This window comes from Ctenocephalides felis, unplaced genomic scaffold (assembly GCF_003426905.1).
Source record: "Ctenocephalides felis isolate EL2017-DRISC unplaced genomic scaffold, ASM342690v1 CF-g0.4_SCAFFOLD_01886, whole genome shotgun sequence".
Lineage (NCBI taxonomy): Eukaryota > Metazoa > Arthropoda > Insecta > Siphonaptera > Pulicidae > Ctenocephalides > Ctenocephalides felis.
Window position 1 is genome coordinate 146,753,895 of NW_020538040.1, and position 17,430 is coordinate 146,771,324.

At 28.4% G+C, this 17,430-nt stretch overlaps 1 protein-coding gene across 1 annotated transcript; it reads right to left on the reverse strand.

Moving 5' to 3' along the window:
- Window positions 1-238: 238 nt before the first annotated feature.
- Window positions 239-6,114, reverse strand: LOC113376039 (prostatic acid phosphatase-like). The gene is made up of 8 exons (XM_026615968.1): window positions 5,971-6,114; window positions 4,564-4,665; window positions 3,551-3,724; window positions 3,379-3,456; window positions 3,118-3,315; window positions 2,915-3,038; window positions 1,096-1,343; window positions 239-473 (listed from the first exon to the last, which is right to left on the reverse strand). The coding sequence occupies exons 1-8, from the start codon at window positions 6,112-6,114 to the stop codon at window positions 306-308; spliced, it is 1,236 nt and encodes a 411-aa protein (XP_026471753.1). The 3' UTR covers window positions 239-305.
- Window positions 6,115-17,430: the final 11,316 nt, after the last annotated feature.

Consider the following 17,430-nt stretch of genomic DNA (forward strand, 5'->3'; position numbering starts at 1 on the left):
TCCATAATTATATTGTATATGTTCCAATCAATTTGAATAATATTCTGAGTTTATGAGTAAATCGTGGTCCAGAATAATTTATCCAAGCATTTACTCACTTCCTAGATAAAATCCAATTTTATAGTAGATTTTGAAGTATTCAGGAGATTCAAAATAGTGTATAAACTATAGATAATATAATTTATAACTTAGCTAGAGTCTGTGTTTTATTCAGAATCACATAAAAGTTACTGGAGGAAGAATGTATTTTTTATAGGTTCTTAAATATTATCCACATTTATTTTCTATTTTTTATTCCTGTTGATCTATTTCGGAATTTTTTCAGGACCTTTTTCGCATTTATCTTCCCATTCTAATTTTGTCACTGCAATATTTTGGCGCAATTTTCTCAACTGTTTGTAGTTACATGGGACAGTACAATCGGTAATATTAAGGCCTCTGACTGGTGCATATAAACTTTCTGATGTGTACACCTGTATTGGAACAAACCACAAATTTAATGAAAATATTTTGGTTACATTTATATTTATACCTTGAAAATTAATCCAAAAACAAACTTGGGTTTATTATTTGTAACACAAGTGAAGTGATTAAATGAGGTATTAAAAATATACTATTATATATATATATAAAATATAATATATATATTATATATATATAAAATATATATTAATAATACTATTGTAGATACTTTTTTCTTAACATCCAGTGTGTTAGTCCAGTCATTATAGTAAGTTCACCTTGGAATTCGAGATACCCAACTGTAAGTCTGTAAATACTTGTATATTGACACCCTAAAGTTGTCTCAAAACCTACATATGGTATTGATATCTTACCATATGTAGGTTTTGAGACAACTTTAGGGTGTCAATATACAAATATTTACAGACTTACAGCTGGGTATTTCGAATTCCGAGATTCCTCCCTAATTTAAGCAAATGACTGGACTATGTTGCTTGAAAAACTATATTAAATGGAGCTGATATTCTATTCTTGTGGTTTTTGGAGTCAACTATTAAAATAATTTAATGATCTGAATCAATTACAATTCAAACCAAGTTTTTTGCGTTGCTTTCAAAATTAATTTATTATTACCTTTAACCAGAAGTCTTCTTCGTCGGCTACTTGATGGGCTTCTATGACCACAAAACCGCCTGATGGTGGGAAGAAATGGTGAATAATTTCCTTTCCTGAGGTAAATCCTTTCTCACCACCCAAAGCGGCAAAGAAGGGCGATATGTTTGCATCATAAGCAACGTGTACCATCATTCTTGTATCGCATGGTTCCAATTTGTGGTTCAATTTATCGTCCAATGTGTCTAAGAAGTACCTCAGCGTTCGACCTAAAATAAACAGGAAAGGGATAAACGTTGAGTAAATTCATTAAGGAAAAAGTAAATTAGCAATCAAAATTTATGTGGTTATTTTCTCATGTTATATCGATTATATCTATAATTATAATGCTCTATTTTGATTTTAACCCTACAAGGCACCTAGTTTCAAATGTGGTACACCAACATCCAGGGTTCTTATAGCCATAAAACTATGATTAGCGGCATGTCTTGGCATCTTTATAGATGCTACGGATATTTAGCAATGTAGTAATACAAATATTCACCAAAGGATTTATTTTTATTTTTATAGGTTTTCCTCGCTACTTCTGATTACCAGTTACATACAATATATATTTGTCACAAGTTTTAAAAAAAATGAACCTTGTAGGGTTAACTCTTTTCCCTCGCGCGTTGCAAAATTTGTATGTATTTTGTCGCCGGAGCGGCGGCATCCGAGCGGAAAGGGTTAAATTTTCCCTATTTTGATTTTAAATCGATTCAAATATTTCTGACTTGTTCATTGAGCATGTACCAATAAATAGTTTAAAGTGGTACAATTTATCTTCCAAGTAGTACTTCAGTATTCGACTAAAAATAAACAGGAAAATTGGGGAAGAATTTTGACTAGATTCATTAGGGAAAAAGTAAATTAGCAATTAATATTTATATGGTTATTTTCTCATGTTATATCGATCATATCTATATTATCATGTCCTATTTTGATTTTAACCCTTACCACTCGCGCATTGCAAAATTTGTATGTATTTTGTCGCCGGGGCGGCGGCATACGGGTAGAAAGGGTTAAATTTTCTCTATTTTGATTCGAAATTAAGTTAAATATTTCTGATTTGTTCATTGAGCGTGTACGTATTCGACCAAAAATAAACTGGAAAATTGGGGAAAAATTTTGACTAGATTTATTAAAAAAAAGTAAATTAGCAATCAATATTTATGTTGTACTTTTCTCATATTATATCGATTATATCTATATTATTTTGCCCTAGTTTAATTTGAAATTTGCCCTATCTTAATCAGAAATCGATTCAAAAATTTCTGACTCGCTTATTGAGCATATTCGAATAAATTGAATCGTTAGCAAAAATCTGGATATTTTCAGGTTTTTGTTTTTTACTGATATTTTTTTGTATGAAAGAAACAAGCAATTTTAATTAAATACGCGAACTTTTAATGGAACTTTTTAAAGCTATTTAGTACGATATTTGAGAAAAGGATTTTCAAATTGGATCCATTTGGACAATCTTAACCTTGTCGTTTAACAAATAGTTTTATTTCTAGAGACCTTGAGAAAATTGTGTCATTATTTTTTACTGTGGTCCTAGAAATGTTATTAAAAGTATGAATACATGATGAAAATTTAAATGAACAAAAAGAATAAAAATAACCACACAATAACCGAAAAGGTAAGGCCAGTTTGACTGAAGCCATGGGATGTATTTTTAAACTGCATGGGATATTTTAAAAAAAAATTATAATAGTTACAATCAATACTGCTACTCATAACTAACATATAAATTATAATAATAATTTGTATTATAAAATAATTATATTATTTTACTAACCTCCAGTAATTGTTTTAAGGTAATCAGTTGAAAAGGATATATTGACAAATTGATGCATCACTTTATAAAAACCGTCGGATATCTTTTCAGTATACCACTTGGGCAATTTGAAACCACTATAATACTAAATTTAAAAAAAAAAACATAATTACCTATTTAATGAAATATTTTTAAAAAAATTGATTAATTAGTAAAAAACTTACAGTTGTTTCGTATAATTCATATAACGCATGTAAAATTTTCAAATAATTGTAATCCACTCTGGCTTCAGTGTGTTTTTTCAATGCTTTGAATACTTTTTGGAATTCTCTCTCCGATTTAAATAATGGCACCAATTTTTCTATTAATGATATATTTTGGGTCGGATAATAACTTTTGCAAGATCTGAAAAATCCTGATGCCTATAAAGGTACATAAAATAAAATAAATATATTGTTGTTTATATTGCTTTAATATGAACTTACAGCATCAGTAAATTCGTGGTTATGAGTAGTAGCCAATCTTCTGGTCGACCAATGTCTCTTCAAAGCCTTCTTCTTATTCTATCAAAGCAAAAATATTTTTTTGACAATTTATATTATAATTTACTTATAAATTAATTGTTTTGAAACGATTTTCAATATATGTTATACTTGCCCTTCCTCGAAGTCCTTCTCTCAAAATTAGTGCACTTTCACGTGTTACTATTGTATATTCGTTACCAGCTGCAGTAACTTTAGTTAAATGTTTAGTAACATATGGTCTTTCTAAAAATTGAGGATATAATTTTCTTAGTTTATCGCCAATTTCATACATAGTGTCTTTTCCCATCTGAAAATAAACAAATTGCCTAATTAACCAAAATCTATTAGTACCTGAGATTCTATTTCAGACATAGTGAAACCTAGTTGCTAAATAAATCAGGTTTAACTAATACCAGATATATTTTAGTCGTCAAAATTTTATAATAATTATGAAAATTAGTTTTTCAGAATTGAATGAACAATATTTAAATTTACGATTTTAGATTTTTGTAAATTTATAATTGTTTTCCAATATTTTTCATTATTTTTACAGAACTGTGAACGATGATAGAAAATCGCAAATAAAACCAATTAATAACTCCTTATAGTTCTTGTATAGTTTTATTCGTTTTTATTAAAAATTTATTTTAATAATTTTTGTTTAATAACATAATACTTTAATTATATGTAGTTAGATTATATAATTATGAAATAGTTAATAAATAAGATAAATAACAAAAAAATGAGTTTTTGATTAGAGGTAAACTGTACCAAGTGTGTTCCTACGTTTATTTTTATATTTTAAGATTTTTTTAAATTATTTAAAATATTTTGTTTTAACGTTCAAAATAGTTTACCAAGAAAAAAATAAATTGTTGATATATTACATGAATCTCTGATATATGTAATGCTGGTTGGTTAAAATTATCTCTTGAAATGTACTTTATTTTAAACAATTTTACAAATATACCCAATTTTTTACAAAAATGTTAACGTCGCGTAGTTATTATATGAACATTCGATGATAGGAAATATATATTTTAATGATTACTAAAGCTTTTCATCGAATCCTTTAAAATTTTATAATTGTAATAAAAAAAAGAATCAATATATTTTCTATAGATACTATAAATATTTTCTTATTACCTTATTTAGTTCTCCAACTGGAAATTTGTACTTTTTATATTCGTATGATGGATTAGCATCCATCATGTATTTATCTGGGAATTGTTCTCCATGTCTTACTATCTAAAATATAATTTGAGTTTAATATATTATCAATTTCAATTTATTTTATATTATATATGCAGTATTTATACGCGAATATGTATTCATTAATTATTATTTATCCATTAATTGATTTTGTTTTGTTAAACTATGTGGTCATCGAAATTACAAATTACTTGATGACAATTTAATCACATACCAATTTATAATTTTGTTTTAATTAATTCTAGTACATTGTTTAAAGCCATATTTCAGTAATATGGAAATATATATATATATATATATATATATATATATATATATATATATATATATATATGATTTAGTAGTTAATTTTGATGTTGAAATATATGAGTGTTCCGCCCTCAAGAACTCACTCATATATATATATATATATATATATATATATATATATATATATATATATATATATAATATATATGTATATATATATATATAGATTTTTCGACTTTGAATCATATTTGAATGTTTTAACAGCTCATTCGTAAAAAAATAAGTTAAGAAAAAATAATTTTCTTCATTATACGTTTCGACACTTAATGTGTGTCATAATTCAGTAATCATCTTAATACATTTTTTTCGGATTTTAAAACAAAACCATAATTATTAGAAAAAAGAGAATTATATTATTTAAATTCATAATGGAGCAAAAAATCATACTACTCCGTAAAAGTGACAGAACCAATCAATATAAAAACATTCATTGTTTTTTTAATAAAAATTTACGTTTAATCTTTTATAGAAATAATTCGGAGATATGGGGTGGCCACTTCTTCAGGGATTTTTATAATAAACTATTTTTGTAGATATGTTTTTAGATAAGTTTATTTCTTTTACTTAAATGTTTTCTTTTTTTTATAAAAAAATAGATTTATTTTTATATCATTACTTTTACGCTTCGATGAAATGACATCCCCTTCAGGAAATATTTAAAATAAACAATTTTTTTATCTATTTATACATTTTTAAGTCGTTTATCTTTAATATTTATATGATTTTTCAATATGTATAATTTTGGCTAATTGTACTTAACAAAGTCTATTTTTAATCTTAATTATTGCTTTTTTTTATTTTGCATTTTAATAGTGTTATATAACATATATAACATAATAGTGAAATGTGAAAATCAATTTAAAATTGAAATTTGCAAAATATGGATTTAATTAGGTCAGAACTCGCCCTGAATATAGACACTTCTCATATGTTTGATAGATTCATTTTTTACACCAAGGTACATGAGTCTATGTTTATATACTATTATATAATATATCACTTATATTATTATTTTTTATACCATATTCTTACCACAAAAACAAATTTCAAAGTTTTATTGTCGACCAAGTCCGATAATTTCACTTTAGGGACAAATTGCTCGACTGCACTTACTTCCGCTCGCGATAGAGGTAAAAATATGGAAAAAATCACAAATATATATATCAAAGAACTCATACTGTATATTTGGCACTAAATCAACGTATTAAGATAAATTGATTAGATGTGCATTTATATAATTTATTAATTACACAATCTGTTAAGTACACAATTTATTTATTGATTTGCGCATTTCGTAAGGTCGTTCATTGCGATACGTAGAAGTTGAGGAAAATCATATGCGTCAGTTCATAAACGTTCGGAAAGATGATGTCACAATAATTAACAAAAATATGTTATAATCGTTATTAAATTCTGTCATTTTAATAGATGCATATTCCATTTTGACCGTCTTAGGAACCACGAAAATGTTGTAGTCATTTCCATCGCTGAATCTTCGAATATCAGGAGAAAATTGAAGAAAAAACAACTCATTGATTTACTATAAGTAATTAGAGATTTCATTGGAGAGTTTCTAGATAATGTTGGTGGTGGTACCTACTAAAATTGTTCAAAACATCTAATAATATTCTACCATTTTACGGATAACAATCAAGTACTACTTTTATTTTTGAATGCCACTAAAATATAAATGCATAAATACACTAGAATTACTTCCATTGATATTTAGGTGATGCCGTGTTTTTGCGCCTATAACAACAAAGGGTTGCTCCCGCCGTGTCCGTGTGCGTCACAGGTGAGTCTTGGCGCGAGATCCTGCACATGTGTGCCCCCCCCCCGCCCCTTTCACTTGTATTTTGAAATAAAAAGATTTATATTCGCTTAAATAATACGTGTTAAATAGAGTGTCCGGATTTAGGTGCCGTCCGGCGTTACGGGACTTCCCCCTATAGCTATAGAGTTCAGTGTCTAAACGAGCTTTCTAAAATATCATAGGCCTCGGACAAATAGTTAAATTATAAAAATTCTATATTTGGCATAATGATCCGTCCATACGCCATGTGTACTGATCACCGTTGATGTCCACACTTAAATGAAATAATTTTGTAAAACACGAAATAGCTTGCAATGTGTTAAATATATTAATTTAAATTAATACAATTACAGAAATTATGAACTTTTTTAAAAGGTATCACTTGGAAATCGCATTGATTACTTTTTAGTGACAATGTAAATTTTATTTTTGAAATATAAAATTGGAAATGTTGTTGTCTATCTCATTGATTAGGTCTATTATAAACACATATATCAGAAAATTGCTAAAATGCCACTAAGATCTAGTCAACATATGTTTTAAAAACGTTCTAATAAATATTCAAGCGGTCGATAACGTCTATTTGTATATATTTGAAAAGTTTATAAACATTTGAATACCATGCTAATTTTTTATATACATATATATATATATATATATATATATATATATATACAAAGTGTGTGTGTATTTGTATATTATATTATATTATGCATGTGCATGCATTCTATGACGGCTGGGAATTGTATTTAGTCTAGTGAGTATTTACTATAAAATTGCTAACACTTATTTATCCTTGGAACATATCATATTACTGACATGTTTTGCATACACATAAGTACGTTGACCATACACATTTCACCTTCAAATTGCATAAAGTTTTTAAATAATTAAAATCTATTTTTATTTCTTGTCTTAGACGCATATGTTGGATTATTGTAATAGAATACTTATGGTTAATGACCTGATTAGGTAAAATGCAACTAACCTTGTTTTAATATGATTAAAGTTTGTCGACCTATTATATAAGTCTATGATGGTAATAAGAAATATTAAGAGATGGGTTTGTAAAGTTTTATGATATTTTTAACTTCCCGTAGGGTAAGTTATAGTAATCGCAAAAAAATCGAAAATGAAAATTTGTATATATCTTTACGTTTTAAAGGTTTCTGAATATTTTGACATACCTTAGAAAAAAAGGATGTATGTATGTGTGTGTATTTGTTTATGTGTGTATATATGTATATGTGTATGTGTGCGGATACAAATTTTTGTCGACGATTTTGCGAACACCCATCAACCGATTTGAATAATTCAAAAAACATTCGATTTGTATTGACAAGGAGACGTGCTGATTAGTTTTTGGCCAAGGCAGGTCTAGCCGTTTCGAAGATACGGAGCAAAAAGTGCAAAAAGTAGCAGGTTCTGAGAGAACAAATCGGCCGATCCGAATGATTCAAAAAACATTCGATTCGTATTGATGTGGATACGTACTGATTAGTTTTTATTTTAGGCAGGTCCAGCCGTTTTGAAGACACGGAGCAAAAAGTGCAGAAATTCCGATTGGGTTCTAGATATCTGCTTATAGCGTTGCGCGTGATCATGTCGTTATAGCTGAGTTGGTTGGCGCGTTTTTTTTTAATACATTTATGTTTGGATAGTTGATACTACATGAACTATTTAAAATTGTTAACTCAAAGCATATCTTTAGCGAACGGAAAATTACGGTACGATAGTGACAGTCGTCATAACAGCTAAACTATACTGATATTGAGATAGGGTGTAAAGAAAGAAAGATGAAGTATGTTTGTTCGAACAAGATTCCATTCTAGCATTGCGTCAGCGCCTTACATTATCACCATCTGTAGACCAATTTGATTTAAAGAGTAAGTTTTTTTGTTTGATTTTTTTAATAATAATTCTTACCTACTTGTATATAAACAGATTACTTTCTTTATTCTTGTGCAATAAGTTGAGCATTAATAGTTAATTACCAGCAATTAGTTTTTGCGTAAATGATTTAGCTCGATGATAACGATGATTTGTCTCCAAAAGTGGGCATTGGGTACGGTTGTGACATGTTTCTTACGCCTTTTTTGGTTGAAAAGCTGAATAAGTAAAGAAAATTCTAACTAAACTAAGACAAAATACGAAAGAGAAAAGGAAAGGAAAAAGCAATACAAGAAAAGAAAAATTATGTCTGGTTTGTGGATGCTCATATTATGAAAGTAGGGGTGGCGTAAAATAGATCAAGTACCAAGGAACATACAGTTTCTGGTTCCACGTAAAATGGCAGTTGATAGTCACTATTACATTTGTCACCATTTTAATGACAATTCTGACTATCAGAAGATGTCAATATAATGATTTTTAGTTACTGTAATATTTTGATTAATTAGTTACTATTAGTTAAAATTTTGACTGAATTTAGAGAAGAAATTAATAAAAGCACTACTCGTATCGGTCTAATTAATAATTTTAATTTTGAGAAAAATGATCGCATAGTTTGATTTATAATATTTCTTGTTTAAAAAAAATGTATTGTTCTATTTTATTCATGAGCTTTGTGATTGTTTAAATGGTTATGTTGTTTACATATTTCAAAAAATAAAAGTCGTTGAAAAACATTTTGTTGATTATGGCTGTCACAACCGTTCTGAGGGTGTTGATGTTGAAGTTGATGAATTATATCAAAAATATATGCAGTTACCAGTGCCTTAGCACTGTCCCAAACTTTATACAAAACCAGCACTTTCTAATACATTTTATAATTTTCTCGGGCTCTATATCCGCATGATTTTTATGGTTTCGGATAAATTGTATGAGGCAATAAAATGTTTTATTATCGCAAAGTAGAATAACATAAATATATAAATAGAAAAAAATATTACCAAATCAAATCTAAACTTCCAATCGCCTTGATGTCGTTAATCTTGAAATATGGTTATTTTCGAAAGCATATTAAATAAACTGGTTCTAACGCGATGGTGGTACTTAAATGACGATTGATGATATGGCACGGTCTCGGATATTTTTTTATATTCATTTTGTAATCCGTTAAAAGTAATAGTATTCCGTACTTCCTAAATGAAATATAAATTGGAAAATTTTAAGTAGAATTTAGAATCAGAATCGGGTGTTGCTCCAGGAAGGAACGATTCGGGTGGAACAAATTTTTGTATGCGGGGGTAGAAATTTAATTATAATTAATGAAGAAATGATGATATACTGTGTTTTTGGTAAATGTAATATAATAAACAGCGTATTTAAGAATATTTTATTTAAATTTAAATGTGTTTTTTAAACATTGTTTTTTCTGCATAAATTTTTACATAAGTTCAAATCAGATAAACTCTGTTGTCCTGCTAGTAACAAACTTGGGAAAAAAATTATAAGAAATAATCATGTAAGAAATATTATGTAAAATTCTAAATATTTTATCATGCAAGTATTATTAAAACTTACCACGATTTTGTGATCAATCATTTTTACCAATTTTTATTTACTAAATAGTATAAGAAGATTTTTAGCATACATTACTTGCAAAAAATTATCTATAAAAGTCAACCAGTCTATTGTTTTCTTAGCGATCGTGGCAAAATAATATTTATAATTATATAATATCATAAATAAATAACTTGCAAAACTTTTGTTGTTCTGAAGTTAGCCTTTTCATTTTGGTCTGTATTTTTATAACTTTCTCATATCTTTTTACCATTTTTAAGGCGCATCACTTTTATAGTATTATTATATAGTAGTATATAATTAATGTATCATGGGGTTTCATTCATTTATGATTTACATTCAATAATTATATGTAGATGATTCTCATGGAAATGTTATATTAATATATTAATAGTTAAGCATCCATCCAAATGTTTCTTTTAATTCCAAATTTTCTACTATGTTGCAGGATGCATCGCCTCAACTAACGTCACTCGCTTTTTTATATTTTTGTGCACCAAAATTATTAAAGCTGCTATATATATATCTGTACATTACTAATATTACTTGACCACTGTGTATTCGTGCAGTATGCAACTTTTACCTGAGCTTAATAAATTTTATGGGTAGGCGCAGGCACGTGCTAAATCGCAAGACCGAAGGATTTTCGAATTTTGGAAAAACCATGAATACATTCTGAAACGTGTTTAGGTGACGATATGGCAGTAACGGTTTTGGACATATTTTGATTTTAATTTTAGAAATACAAATGTGTGATTTGACATATAAATAGGTCTAAAAAAATATTTAAATGGCCAATTTAATATATTTATTTTTAATGATTTATTTTAATTATTTAATTTTATTTTATTTATTATTTAATGATTTTGTCGTTTTAAAATGAATGAGTACTATTTCATATTATTTAATACATTTTAGTTATAGATTATTTTGAAAAATCTTCACTGAAGTATGGTGAGATTGAATTCGATTGAATTTTTTTTAACTGTGTAAATTCAACTTAAGGGGGTATTCTAGTGTAGAAGTTCAAAAAAATCGATTTTTTTATCTCATATTTCTAAAGTTTAACTATCTAAGAATATGGGTACGAGAAGGTTTTTGAAGATTTGAATTATTTTCGGAGATATAGGCATTTTACTGACTCGGTCTCCATACTCGTTTGGCTTCGCGCAAAACTTTAAATGCGTTCTCAGAACAGACTTTTTCAGTACTGTTGGCACGATTTCTCGAGTTCTACTCGATTGATTCACTTGAAATGTTCAGAGAGTCTTGTTTATAGACCTATCTATAGCCCGAACTAGGATTATCCCCAAATTCCAATTTTTACTATTTTTAAAAAAATCGAGAAACTCAAAAAAACAGTAAAAAAAACACTTTTTTTTCAAACAGTCGCCAATTTGTGAAAAAAAATTTTTTTTACTCATCGCTAGTTCAGGCGATTGCGACATAATTGCAGATTAATAATCTTTTTATTTTTTGCATTTCCAATGGCTAGGAGGGCTGAAATCATGTCAAGACTTTTTGCCAGTTTTTTGAGACCACCCACTTCATCAGCTGCTAGGTTTTACAATTTTAAACTTTTTCATTTTTTAATTTTTGTTTTGTATTTTAATAACATTAATAAACAAGTGGTAAAAAAATGGATAGTAAAAACATTCATTGCTTTCTATTACGACACTTTAAAAAGGACCTAAAATTCATCGCTCTACACTAGAATACCCCCTTAAATGATAAATCTCGTTGTTTGGAATGATTTTTTTCCAAAACTGAACGATGACGAAGATTTATGAAAATTAGAGTTGATGAAAGCCATTTTATTACTATGAATCCATTTATTAGATCTCTGTTTATTCAACCACATTTATTCAACGAGCTTCTCAGCACTTTTTTCATTGCACTCTTATATTTTTATTTTTACAATATCAAATATATTGTCATTTTTTGACACTGTTACTGATTTTTTAAAATGATGTAGACCTGAAATATTTTAATTTTAATAACTATTATTACTATATGCGAATTTAGCTATAATAACTATCATTACTACATATGCAAAGTTCATACCATACCTGGACGTTTCGTCCTAAAAATATTTTGGTCAATTCTGCACTCCGTTGATACATGTAAAATGTTTTTTGAACTATTCAAAGTATTTGTTCCGTATCTTCGAAATCACTGGACCTGCCTTTGCTAAGAACTAATCAGCACGTCTTCCTATCAATAGGAATAGAATGGTTTTTCAATTATTGAAATCGGTTGATCCGTGTTATCGTAATCGTGGACGAGATATTGTATCCGCACATACATACGTACACACAAAAACATAGGTACTATAATTTTTTTTAAGGTATTCTATAAAAATTTGAAACGTTAAAAAATTTCTATTTCGATTTGCTTGCGATTGCTATAACTTACCTTAAATAAGTTTATACATATTTTATTCTGGTATTTGATTTGTTCTAGAACTCAACTTTTACAATCAAATAAACTGTCAAAAATAAAATACTCCCTATTAAATCTAATTATTTGTATTTGTTTCTTCCTCGGCAGCGCAACACGAAGTCATTTATAAAATGCAACAATGTCGGAGTTACTTCATATCATAAAACAAATGATAAGATTCTACGAACAATTATAAAAGTTTTGCAAGAGAAGTGGCATGCACATTCATCATAGCGGCGATACCATCAACATTTTCCTAACTTACTTTTCCTTCTTTTTCGTTTTTCATTAATATTGCTACATATTGCAGTGCGAGTGCTCGGATCCTCCTTCATTCAGAAGTAATTGGACAGATCACATCGGGCTTATAGTTGCCCTTTTGCTCTTAATTTCGAACCGAGTGAGTGAGTAGACTCACTCAGCCATTTGCCTCCGAGAATGTAAACATGATACTTTGGAATAATATTGGGATTATAAATTCTGTGTCGATATTTGCAAATTTCCACACGCTACTATATATTTCCTATATAGAGCAGAGCGGAGCTTAAAGGTCCGCCGGTAATAATACCAACCACCGATATCTCAAAATTAAGATTTAAATCGAGAATTTTTAACAACAATATTTGAAAGTAGAGGGAAAAAGATGTATAACCATCCATTACCTTACTTTTAACGAGGTTGCTATCAGGAGATAAAATGTCATGTTGAAAATCCATAAGAAAATTATTTTCTTATAGCTACATATAAAATAAGCGACTGGAATTAAATACTACTTTTATTTTACCAGTATAATGTAGTATAATGAGTATAAGTTTAGAATCTTTTTTTCTCAACATAACAAAGTCGCTAAAAGATCCAAGTAAGCAAGATCTATAAATAAATAAGAATAAGTAGAAAGTACTTCATATATAATTATAAGTAGAAAGTATATAAGAGACGTCTCTTATATAATTTCCTTAATAGAAAAATTTTCAACTATTAGTAGATGTAGGCTTGTAGGTAAGTGGCTAGAACGACTGGACTTGAATCAGAGATCTCGGGTTCGATCCCGCTTCGAACAGCCTGTTGCCAAGCAGTAGTGATATTAATTTTTACTTGGAAATATAAATTGCAATATGTTTCCAAGTAAAAATAGCCCTGATCCGGCATTTCTGCTTAAATAAATATTCGCCCTATTAGAAATTGTAATAATTTTTATCATATAGTGATCGGACAACTGTTTGGGTTGGCCTTGTAAGTTCTGATTTATGTTCAAAAAATAGTTAAAAAAATAATAAAATATTATATGCTTTTATAACTTGGCGTATAGGAGGGTAAACTATATTACATTATTTCACGTTAACAGATAAATCTATTGACTGTTATATATGTTTTCTTTTATTTATGTTTGTTTTATTTTTTTAATGAAAACTAAGTATTCCATAAGATGTTGATATATTATCTATCTTGGCAACCCAATGGTTATCCTTACTCGTGTTGATATTTTCTTCACTAGAGAACAACCCTCTGGTTGTCCTGTTCTATTGGTGTGGATATATTTTAAATTATTGCAGCAATTCCAGTTAGATCTATTTTTGGAAATATGTTTTAATCTATATTTGCAAGTGAAACCAACAAAAACGCGATTTTATTAACAGCCAATAAAAAAGATGGAATGCGATATAAATTTTAGAAGAAATAAATTGAAGTGAACTTTGAGATCAAACACCAAAAAACTCAATACATTATATAACTCTCATAAAACACTATTTGCGTAGAACTGCTCATCTGCCCGCCTGTCATCTTGTCTATTTTTTATTACAAATCAATCGTTTTTTGTTCGGTTCAATATCAATAATACCAGGTTATTGAACTGATAACCTTCCTTCAATAACCAGAGCATAATTTAAACACAATATTCTTTGATTTCGGTATCATTACAAATAATGGTACCCGCACAAATATAAAGTAAATTTCGTACGCTCAGGCGCTCCCACGCCTCTCGATGATCGCTATTTATTCACAAAAATCGAGAGGCAAGCAATACCCTAAAATACACATGAGGCGTCAGAAAAATAAGGATGTGATACGATAACATAAACAAGATGTCGAAAAGTACAAGGTATATGAATTTTTATAAGGACATTTCAGAACCAGATAATGATCTTAAGGTTTTGATAAAAATAGCAGTATTTGTAATCCTAGCGATTAAATTAATTCATGTATTCAAAAGTTGTGATATAGAGTTAATGAATTTGGGCTAGCAATTCCTAGTCCCAGGTTCAATCCATCAGTCAGTTCGATATCAATCAGTATGATACCAGATTTTTGCTAAAGATTATAGATCCCAAATATGGTATCAAGCCAAGATAGCCGTTAGGGGGCATTGCTGCAACATATTTACATAACTATTAAATATGTGTCTTATACAATCGCGACACATTGAAGAATGGTTTACCGGAATTTAATGGAATTTCTTTTTAATCAACTATATATTTATTTCTGTCTAAAATCTGCGCACAAATCCGCATTTATTAAAATTATCAATCCCTGCATAGCTATCAATGTTTAAAATTTGAAAGAGAAGTTTTAGACTTCAAACATCGTAAAAGTTATGCTGAATTAAGATAAATATAAATGCCTTTGTTTAGTAATTCTAGTTCTCATCAGTATACATTACTTATAAGTTGTTATGACACAAAATTCCGTTACAGGAACTTTCATGATTTCATAAACCAGAGAGAATTTTTTTGTTAAGAGTGACTCATAGTGTTCAAATATTGTTTGAATAATACATTCGTGAAAATTAATTAATTGATAATAAAATAGTTATCGTTTATAAAATTGGTAATTATGATAAATATTTTTATTCAAATATAATAGTAAACATAAAATAGAAAAATGGTTGCAGAAATATATAATTTTATATGAATATATAAACATATAATAATTATAATTTTTATATATTTATTTTTGTTATGGATATTTTTCTTATATATGCTTCGATCATAATTGCCTAAAAATCATAAAATTTATAGCGATCCATATTTGCTCATTAATTATGCTAAAATATTTTTAAGAATATTATGTAATTGCATTTGTTGCAAAGTTTACATTTATCATCATAATCAGCGACAGTTGGTAAAATTATCAAAGGTAAAACAAAACGTTTGTTGCATGAAAATATGTATAAACAATTTCGATTTTTGCGCACGTTATCAAACTTCAGCACCAAAATATTTTTTTTGTAATGCATGTGCATTTTTACCTAACGATGATTATAAAGAGGAAACTAACTATAATTGTAATTATCATAATGATTTTTTTTTAGTTTTTAACAGGGTTTATTTCAATTATATTTTCTTTACATAATTCCCTACAATTACAAAAAACTTGCTTTGTTATCAAAGATATAAATATATTAACTTATTTTAAGGTTGCGATTAGTAAAAATTTAAACATATAAGTACATTTTTAAAATAAATAAAATAACTAAATAGGACAAAAAATATGTAACTAAATTGGGTAAATAATAACTACATATATATTTTTTTAACATCAACCAAAACTTTACGAGTTTCATGAGGTATTGTTCTGGCTTCTTAAACGGCGTGCTTCTATAGATGGCAACCCAAAGGGTTGTCTGTTAAGATTTTATTATTAGTTGTTGTAATACTGATGATTTTTTTATTGGTGCAGCAATGACGGATCAGGACTATTTTTACTTGAAAACATATTGCTATATATAGTTTCAAGTGCTAACCGATGTTACTACTGCTAGACATCAGGTTACACAAGGCGGGTACCGAACGTGAAATTTCTGATTCGAAGTTCATGACTCTTACCACGGGAAAGAACAAATATGTTAAATATGATAAATTTTAACTAATGGACCGATTCTGCTGCATAACAGACCAATGATATGGCAAGGCTATGTTATGAAGAACTTTCCATACTAAATATTGAAAAAGCCATGTGGTTGGTGTGCAGTCAGTTGCATTTCTTGGGTTGTCATCTAGAAAACCTAACCTAGAAACCGCACAAATGTCAAAAAAGCGGTGTTAGATAACAGGGTCTTTCTGACTCAGGTTCATAACATACGAGTGGCGTTGCAGTTTATGTGTAAAACGCCTCAAGGCACAGCAAATACATGACATTCTGAGAGTATTCAGTATGATTATGTAACATAATGTATGGAAGTTGGAGCGTAACATGGCCTTGTCATAACATTTGTCTGTCATGCGTTAGAATCGGTCCCTAAATATGATATAATGAAAAAATATCTACGTGCTATATATAGCGCTTGGGCGCATCGCAGTTGTGTGAATTTTGTATATAGATTTTTTAATTTTCACAAAACATGTGTATTTATGTTGAGTAAGCGTTATACTATATTAAATAAATTCATACATTTTTTTTTTTTTTTTATTAAATTTTCATCAATACTTATTATCTTATACGTTTCCAAGAAAGAACGGAATTTTACTTATATTAGCATTCTTGGGTTGGGGTCACTTTGGGTATGTGACTAGAGCGACTGGATTTGAATCAGAGGTTCCGGGTTCGATCTCGCTTCGAGGAGCATGATGTCAAGCAGTAGTGACATCCGCTTTCACTTTGAAATATAGATAGTAATATGTTTTCAAGTGAAAATAGCCTGGATCAAATATTAGCTTTATTACAGAAATTGTAATAATAATTCATCACAAAGAGATGAGACAACTGTTTGGGTTGCCACCTGTAAAATTTTTTTTTATTGTTTTTATTTTAATTATAATCTGTCACACTTAGGA